The sequence below is a fragment of the Silurus meridionalis genome, chromosome 15 (assembly GCF_014805685.1).
Source record: "Silurus meridionalis isolate SWU-2019-XX chromosome 15, ASM1480568v1, whole genome shotgun sequence".
Taxonomy (NCBI): Eukaryota; Metazoa; Chordata; class Actinopteri; order Siluriformes; family Siluridae; genus Silurus; species Silurus meridionalis.
The window spans coordinates 16,996,965-17,006,717 of record NC_060898.1 but is presented as its reverse complement, the minus strand read 5'-3'; the positions used below and the strand labels follow the sequence as shown (position 1 = coordinate 17,006,717).

Below are 9,753 nucleotides of genomic sequence, written 5' to 3'. Positions count from 1 at the left end.
AACAATTTCCAATAAGGATTTATTTGTAGTGTTCTGGACTATAGACCAATCTCATTTAAATCAAATGAGGTCTTTTTGGAATTTTTGAAATCCATGTCAGTATGCATCTATGGTTGTGCCATGTCTTTTAACATTTTAACATTTGCATTATGCAAAGGGAACTATATATTTTTAGTTACATTTATTGCATTTGGCAGATGCCCTTATCCAGAGTGATTTACAGTTATCTCAGTTATACAGCGTAGCAATTGAGTGTTAATGGCCTTGCTCAAGGGCTTGGTGGTGCTGGGATTTGTATCCATAACCTTCTGATCAGAAGTCCCACATCTTATTCACTACTACTTCCCTAGTTAATAGTTACCTCGTTCACATTTTAGATTATTATTATTATTATTATTATTATTATTATTATTATTAGCATTGCACAAGATAACACTTAAAACCATCAGTTGGAGTCTAGAATTACTTTTCTAGTGTAACTCTGCACTGCTCAAAACTGTTCAACAAACTTTGTAAATACACTTCAACTATCTGTATATTAATATAAGTATAGTATTTTAATAGTATAGTATTATTTTAAGTATCCCATCCATCACTTATAAAGTTCAACAAAATGCACGCTTTAATTTATGTAATCGTTGATCAATCATCCCAGGAGCTGTGAACGTGAGTCATATGAGTCATATTAGAGACACTATACGAAGTACATGTACTACTTGTATATTGTTCTCATTAGATCATAGAATAGAAACTATTTGCAATAATTATGCAAAATAAGTAATGTTTTCATTTGACTCATTATAAATGCGATTCGGGTTCCTCATAAAACTGGGCTTAAAGAATCGACTCAATCTCAATCGACACATCACTCTAGTATTTTTGCAGGAACAGGCTCTGACAAGGTCACTGTTAGACAAAGTTATAATGAAGCAAGCGATTTTATTCGACTTTATTAATAAACAAGCTTTAAGGAAATGTAGCAGCATGTATCCTGCATAGTGAAGAAAAACAAAAACAAAACTCCAGTGTCGTGTCTAAAAACACGCTCAGCATGTCATTCGAGCATTACCTCATCTTCTGTACGTCTTTGCAGTCCCAATGTGGTGTTTTATGGGAAATGTAGTTTTTATTCAACACAGCGCAAATAGATGGTTCAATTAGGCGGCAGTAGCCGCCTCTATTTCCCACAATGCTACGCTGAGCAATCCCGCTGGTGGGTGGTGGCTTTTGCTTGTGTGAGGTTTGGGTAGATTTCCGTAGCTACCTTTGAAAAACTAGCTGTTAACTAGGTTTGAACTAGTGACATACAGTTTAGAAAAAAAGGATAATCACTTATTTGGTGCAGCGACAAGCGGCTCTTGCTGAGGAGCTTTTGGTAAATTAGTCACAGAATGGAAAGACAGTTGCATTTGAATTTGTTATCTTCCAGACCCCCGATGGCAGGGGGTTTACAGTCGGGCTCAAAAATGAAAATGGGGTAAGTTTTATGTTCAAGAAATAGAAATATGCAAGCATGAACATTTGCACATTTGTTAAGCTAACCGTGTCAGCGCGTTGTTGATCCTACGTGTTCGGTGTGCGTGCGTGCGTGCGTTAGCTAGCTTAGTTAGCCGGCTTCTCTCATCCCCTGAAAGACTAAATGTCACGACTTTAATTCAGTTGTCACAGTGTGAACTGAAAAAGATCTACATACCCACCTAGCTAGCTATCTATCTGTCTACCTACCTACCTACCTACCTAACTACCTACCTAACTCAACTATCTGTCTGTCTGCCTACCTATCTACCTGTTTTCTCCCTGCCTTCCTACGTACCTACCTATTTGGCTACATGCTTACTGTATCTTTATCTGTCTTCTTTAGCTTACTTTATCAAGCCTGTGCTTTATATCTAATGGCCGGCTGATCTGATGAAAATATCTGTATGATTTTAACAAGATTAGAATTAGGTTATATACAGATTGGAACCAGATTATTTGATGTTTTGTACAGTTTAAAATTTCAAAGGTTAGACCCCCCCCCACGTTTAATGGTAAATTATGCTGTCACTTTTCTGGAAATGAATCTATAATACAGAAATGTCTTCCAAGCCTTATATGCTATTTTATATTTATTATATCTGCACTTAACATCCAGTGGAAAACAGATTCATGCACAGCAGATCCCCAAATCCAGTTCTATCATTTATTTATGGGGGAGAATGAGGGCAAAATGTTTGCACAAAACTAATGCTGCTATATGATATGATTAGTTGGCATGTCTATTCAAAATGTGTTGTCAGGAGCAGCAGAAATGAAGAATAAACAACTATAAATCATTGCACCGTTAACCCTATTAACCCTAAACCTCCAGTTCTCTCTTTGAAGTGTCCCTAAAATCAATTCTTCCTCTACAATTTTCCCTGACCTTACATTGAATTCTACTGAGATTAATTGAATTCAGAGCATTCATAAAGATAATTGTCAATATTTAGCCACGTTGGGCAGCATGTGTACACCAAAAATATAAGCATATTGAATTTTTATCTTTCTTCCTTCCTAGGTCTAGATCAGTCAAAACGGGACACATTAGCTCTTTCAAGGCTTTTATATTAAGCCTACAATTCTACATTGGAGCAAAATAAATGTCTTCAGCCACTAATACTTCCTATAATCCCTTCTGACACTTGCACTTTTCTTCCCTGTTGTGTCAACAGACCTGGAAGAAAGCGTGACTTCTCTCCCTTGCTCTGGAGTCAGTATTTTGAAACCATGGAAGATGTGGAAGTGGACAATGACAACAGCAAAGACATATCCTTTTATTTAATTTCAATGGCATTCAAATATGATGTTTTAAATTATACTTTTATATAAGAAATACATGGGCTAAATGTGATGCTGAGATGGGTTGAAATATGTAACTATATGAGTTATCTAGATGTCGTCCAGTTTTTGACATCACATTTCAGTATATTTCCGTGGTTATCAGAAAAAATTAATAATAATAATGTTATTATAAGTAGCTAATTTGATGTAAAAATCAAATGTTTCTTCCTCATTAAACCATGATAGCTTGAATTAATTGCCCCAAGGGGATAAAGCTCTAAACTAAAAACTAAATATAAAATATTTAATATATTTTAAAAAATTAAATTAAAATTATTGTTTTTTGATAACAGTCAATATAATACCAATTTTTTTCTGCTCTAAATATACCTTACATTAATACTTTCCAAGTTTTCTAATACTCTAATCAACATTGGCATGGACAAATATGGATGCTTAATGCAAATGTATGTTTATTATTATTATTATAAATTAGTTAAGTCATCAGAAGGCCAAATGGAACTTTTGTTTTCTATGTTTCCACACGGACAGTTTTAATTGCCGAATATTTGCATCATGTGACTTTTGGTGCTTAATTTGAGACTTGGCACATCACTAAAACAAATGTTTATTTATTAAAAATAATTTTTTTAGTCTAGTTAATTTATTTTGTTTATATTTGAGTAAAGAATGGACATCATGAATAAATGTGTGTGGAGTTGAAGGTTTATATTTGACCTCTTTTATATTTATTTATTTATATTTTTATCAACAGTGGTCACAGAAATGAGCACTGCATTAATCACATGTTAATATAATTAGTTCCATTAAAATTAATTTGCTTTATTTATGCATTAATTTTGACAGCCATAGTTTTCACACATATTCTTGTATGTAATTTCAGCAATAAAAATGTTAATTTGTCTAAAAAGAAAGAAAAATGTGTTCATTTTAAGTGACCTTTCTTATTTTTCTTGTATTTTTTAGTATTGCTTTTAAATAAAGAAAAAGTACTTTTTATCCAATTAATCAATGGAATAATTGGTAGAATACTCAATTACTAAAATAATCGATAGCTACAGCCCTACATCTATAAGGCAATTATGAAAGAAAAAAAAAAAAATTCAGCCCTGATACACAGTCTGTTCGTGACTTTTCCACCTTTGTTTATTCATATTCAGGCTCTATTTGTGCATTAACTTAGATTCACTGAAAATTTTTAGAATGGTTGCATTGGTAATTTCCAGACCTACTGTGTGTCATTGTTGGATTGAACTTTATTGTCTGCTTTGAACTGTTTGCCCTTCCCTGACTCCTGTGCACACATTCAGAGTCTACAGCAGTGGTTCTCAGGGTCCAGTGCTGCTTCTGCTTCATGGAGGAGGCCACTCTGCTCTCTCCTGGGCTGTCTTCACTGTTAGTGTCCTCATTGTCTCATAGAGACTTTATATACATATGGTGTCCTTAAGATATACTTTATAGTTATCAATACAGTTTGGTGGCATTGAAAATGGACTTTAAGGGTCTCAGTTTGTTGTTTTTCTTGCTTTTTTAGGGTGTTATATGTAGCAGGATTAAGTGCAGGGTTGTAGCTATGGATCTCAGGGCACATGGTAAGCAATGACTAATCCCTTTTTGCTAAAAATAAATGTATAAATAAAAAATACAATTGTACTTACATGCTCTGTTTTATTATAATAACTTGTAGGAGACACAAAAGTGAAAAACCCAGAAGACCTTTCAGCTGAAACAATGGCCAAGTAAGTCTTTAGACTTAAAAAAAAGGAAAAATATATAAAAGTATTATGGGACTTTGTGTATATCTGTGCACCAATATTTGAGTTTTAACATCATACAGGGACATTGGAAAAGTTGTGGAAGCTCTCTATGGTGAAAACCCACCCCCAATAATGATGATCGGCCACAGCATGGGTGGAGCAATAGCGGTCCACACTGCCGCAGCCAATCACGTGCCATCATTAATGGGCCTGTGTGTTATTGATGTAGTGGAAGGTAGAGTTTTTTCCTCTTTTTTTCTTTGTTCTTTTAGAGAATGATTCTGTTTCCTACTAGATATTGGTCAAAGCATTTCAGGAAATTAGAGCACAATGTCTTCTGGTTCCCATTAATTTGTTAAGTTTATTTATGTTGCATTCTTTAAGCTGTCAGTGCATGTTTGATTTAATGTTCTCCCTTTATTCATTTTGTTTAGGTACAGCGATGGATGCCTTAAACAGTATGCAGAATTTTTTAAGGAGTCGACCAAAAACTTTCAAGTCAGTGGAGAATGCGATTGAATGGAGGTATGCTACAATACTTGTTTTATTTTATTTTATTATTTTTAAGTATAATAGCATCTTTCTGGCTGAAAACTATTATGTATGTAGAGAACATTTGCACTGTATTGTTTTTAAGTTCTATATTACTTCTGTCAATAAGGCACTGTGTATTTTAGTACAGGTCTCATTATCTATGTACAGTTTTAAAGGTTTAGAGCTGTCGCTATAGGTTATTTTAGTAATCAAGTATTCTACGGATTATTTCAGCGATTAATCGAGTAATCAGATAAGTACTTTTCCTTTATAAAAGAGCAATACTAAATATACAATTGAAAATAATGCAGGTCTTTTAAATTAGACAAATGGCTTGTTTCCATTTTAGGAAAAATTTATATTTTTATTGATGAAATTGCATACAAGAATGTCTGTGAAAACTGAACCCGGGGGGTAAACGCACTGTATGGTGTTTTCTTTATGTTTTAGTTTAAAATTATCCCAAAAATTGGAAACTTTCTGTCTCTTTCTTTGGCCTGAATCCTATGGAAGCCTGTTTCCACCACTAAAAAAAAAAACGTTAATTCCAACTTTGTTCTCGCAATTCTGACTTTATTTCTCAAAAACATCCGACATTTCTGGTGCATCCACCGATATGTTGTCGGCCTGAAGTTTGAAGCTGTTGGTGTATGAATGTGGCTTCTCTGCTTCATCTGTCTTGTTCTGTCTCCTCCAGAGCTGTAGACAGAGACCTCTCCACACCATGCGATTCTATTAATTGTACCCCATTTCATTTTCAATGGGGTGATGATAGGAGGATGTTAGGAATTAGGAACCACCATCTCTTTTTGTTTTTCTCTGCTGAAGTAACTGGCACTGGAGACTTTTAAAAATAAATGCCTAAACACAGAAAACTTCATAATATTATGGTTTAAAAAATTAAACCTGTGAATGAACTGCTACTATAGAAATGACAATGTGAATTACTATTCGATATATACAGGTGCTCTTCTGTAATTTGAATAATTTCTGAATGTATGGCATATCTGGAATTCCCTAATAATTGTGTATGTAAATGCCAGTGTGAAGAGCGGACAGATCAGGAATATCGAGTCTGCACGTGTGTCTATGGTTGGACAAGTAAAAAAGTAGGTACTTTAAACATTTATGTTCCATTCTGCTTAAAAAGCTACTAAAAATAATAAGTGCAGTATAAAGATATTTTTTTGTTTTAAGATGTGATGAGCCTGTGAGCAGCCCTGGCATTTCCAAAAGCATCAGTGAAGGGATCATTGAGGAAGAGGAGGAAGAAGAGGAAGATGGCGAGTCCAACTATAAAAGGAAGAAAGATGATGATCAGGAGGTAACATAAACATTTTACTATAAAATGGCCTGATATCGTAGTATTCCAGATTTTATTCATTGTTTTTTTTTCCACTGTCTGCCTAGCTACAGTTTTTAGCCCTACCTAGTCAACATTCTCTCACTGTATTACTCCATAGTTCTATAGAATCCATAATAGAAATAGGTTTCAATTTTGACATAAATAATAAGACGTTACTTTCAGTCAATACATTATGTTGAGATTTTCATTGAAAGTGATGAGGATGTACAGGATTGGAAATTATGATCCGCTGTGGCAACCCCTATAATGGGAGCAGCCGAAAGAAGAAGACGACGACGACTTTGTCAATACATTCACAGTTTGATGATTTATCAATATCACAGTTACATAACAAGTCTGGAATCAGTGCAATATGCCAGATTTTAGTGTTGAAAAAAGCTATTGTCTATAAATAATATGTACATATGATGTGTGTTTGTGGTGCAGTAGTTTTCAGTTGATCAGGACTCTGAAACTTTTGCACATTCTCTTGGTAAATTTTTTTTTTTTTGGATGCTTGCAATTACAGATATGCATTGCAGTGTGGTGCTCTTTCATATAAGACATCAAAACAAAACTTCAAAACAGAGGAATTCCAGAAAAACCTCTGGAATGAGAACTTGGGACACCTTAGATGGGCTTTGGTCTGAATGGCAGTATGAGATGGTTGCCACGGCAACAGCTTGAGTGATTTAATCTAGTGAAATAAACACCACAGCCATGAAACATGTCCTGTTTTTTTATAGGCACTTGAAACAGAATATGTTAGCACCCGAAGGGTTTGACTTTGGTTGGCACTAGAAATGCAGCTCTTATGTACAGAATGACTTTTGTAACTGTTTGGAAGCCTCAGCAAGTTCTTGAAATAAGTTCCAGGTTTCCAACACCAGCATGCCAGTAGAAAGGGTGCAGTGTGTTATCATGTTAAGCACTATGGATTTGATCCTTAGGTAAAGAAGGAGAGTCTGTACACCTGGCGCATTGAGCTGTCTAAGACTGAAAAGTATTGGGATGGCTGGTTCAGAGGCCTGTCTTCTCTCTTCCTCACATGCCCTGTGCCAAAGCTACTGTTGCTGGCTGGTGAGTAGACCATCTTATCTCACACTAGACTTAGGAATGTATTAATATAAAATAAGAAAAACTAGCTAAACATGTTTTTACTACATAGTTGATAGATCTAATTTGGGTGTAAAATATAATTATATTTTATATATATATATATATATATATATATATATATATATATATATATATATATATTTTATTTTACTTATCTATTTATTTATTTATTTTTACTACAGGCATTGACCGACTGGATAAAGACCTTACCATCGGACAGATGCAGGGTATGTCTACAGTTAAAAAAAAAAAAAAAAAAACAGTACAGTAGCTGTGGTATAAAATGTTTCTGCTTGATTTATATGTTTCTTTTTCTGTTCTGATTTTCTGATCATAAATTATGATCTTTAATCTTTTGCAGGAAAGTTCCAGATGCAGGTTCTTCCACAGTGTGGCCATGCTGTACATGAGGATGCACCTGATAAAGTATGGTTGTTGCACGTATAAAAATGCTTCTTTTCTTGGACTATGTCTTTCTCCTGTTTCTAAGCTGTCAGAAGAGTATTGAAATTCCTCATTATTCTTTTCTACAATGATCACAAATTACTTAACATTCATAAATTCCTAAAACATTGAGCCTCATTTATCAAACTGGATGCAAGCAAATGTTTTTTATTAGCTCATTTGCAGATGTGTTTATAATTTTTTTTAAATAATATTACAATTAAAACAGGAAGACATTAGGAAAGTAATAGGATACTATGTAAGAATAAAGTGTTAGTGTGTTGGTTGAGGTGCTTCAGTGGCTAAGCTGCATTTTTCTAAAATCTAGTGCACATGACACAATCAAGAGCTACATGTTGACATTTTAGTTGTCATTTTTAGCTTTGTATTGTGTCATAAAAAGGCTACATATCCATGCTATGAATGCACATGGTAATTTTTAAGTGCCTTTTATTAATATGAAGAAACTCAGCATACCTGAAACTTTTTGAATCTGTCCTGATATTTTATTTATTTATTTATTTATTTATTTTTACTCAGGCCTGCGTAAACCTCAGCACTCACCTTTACTAAATTATTGATGTGTAATTTTAATGACATTTATTTATATTTAATTATCTGCTCTCAGTGGCTCTTTTTTTTTTTTTTTTTTTTAACAGGTAGCTGATGCTTTAGCCACCTTCATGGTGCGGCATAAGTTCACCGAATTTAAGGAGGACTACCCCTGGTAAGGGATGGCTGCTTTAGCAAAGTAAATATGTTGTAATTTTGGTATGTTTGTGATCTTAAAGTTTTTTTAACTTAGATTGTTTTTCCTCTTTCTCTATCTTTGTTCTGTAGACGACGTACAGTCTCCTGCTAGACTTCATCCATCAGCTTGGTGCAATGAAAGTTATGAAACCCACACTTCTATTTGTCGCTCTTCATCGGAAATTACAGTACAACCACCAACATGCCAACATCCCTGTTGCAAATCCTTCTTAGCACTTCATTCTTAAAAATATTCTGTTAATTTTTATGTAATTAGCTATAATTCTTATTGTTATGGTCATGACTGTAGAAGATGCAGATCTTACACCAAGATTGTAAAATCACTGAAACAGGCAGTGTTTATTTATTTATTTTCTTTTCTTCTATAAGTATTTTCTTCATTTGCATTTCATCCTAGGCCTTGCTTGTTTGTTGTTAAAGTTAGAATAATTGCAACATGTGTTCTATATGTTCTTCATAGTCAATTTTCAAGATGGAAAATAAAAAAGGATGTTTGAAAAGTCTTTTTTTTTTTTTTTTTTTTGTGATGTACATTACAGGATTTTTGATCGCATATATTTTGCTCACATACAAAAACAGATGTAGAATGATATCCATACAATAATACTTGCTTGAACACAGTATTTATAAAACTACTAATGTAACTTTTCCAAAAACAGGCAGAGTAAATTTGTGTAATAATGTATAAATGAGTATGAAGAAAATTATGCATTACTGAAACTTGTAAACCTTGAGAGCATTTTTAGTTTGATTTGGCCTAAGAAAACACTTCCACAGAACTTAACCAAGTGATCAATGTAACTTAATATATTGTATTGGTTTCTGATTTGTGGTCTATTTTACAGTTAACACATAAGTCTTGTGTTTGTTTGTTTGTTTGTTTGAAATGAATTAAGAGTTGTTCCCCATTCGGGAACTCGAGCTGCGTCACAACGCTTTGGGAACGCTTGCGTTGTCCAA

The 9,753-nt window shown here is 33.9% G+C and overlaps 1 protein-coding gene across 1 annotated transcript; it reads left to right on the top strand.

Annotated features, from left to right (window-relative positions):
• The first annotated feature begins 1,192 nt into the window (after positions 1–1,192).
• ppme1 (protein phosphatase methylesterase 1) lies at positions 1,193–9,296 on the top strand. Its single transcript, XM_046868660.1, has 14 exons — positions 1,193–1,477; positions 2,694–2,787; positions 4,126–4,218; positions 4,358–4,415; positions 4,511–4,562; positions 4,661–4,815; positions 5,015–5,105; positions 6,158–6,223; positions 6,312–6,438; positions 7,410–7,539; positions 7,761–7,805; positions 7,940–8,004; positions 8,682–8,749; positions 8,863–9,296. Coding segments are annotated over exons 1-14 (1,131 nt in total). The 5' UTR covers positions 1,193–1,391; the 3' UTR covers positions 8,864–9,296.
• Positions 9,297–9,753: the final 457 nt, after the last annotated feature.

Coding starts and splice junctions, on each gene's coding strand:
- ppme1 (XM_046868660.1), top strand. CDS start 1,392: ATGGAAAGACAGTTGCATTTGAATTTGTTATCTTCCAGACCCCCGATG. Junction 6,439..7,409: donor AGAAAGATGATGATCAGGAG/GTAACATAAACA, acceptor TTTGATCCTTAG/GTAAAGAAGGAGAGTCTGTA. Junction 8,005..8,681: donor ATGAGGATGCACCTGATAAA/GTATGGTTGTTG, acceptor TTTTTTTAACAG/GTAGCTGATGCTTTAGCCAC.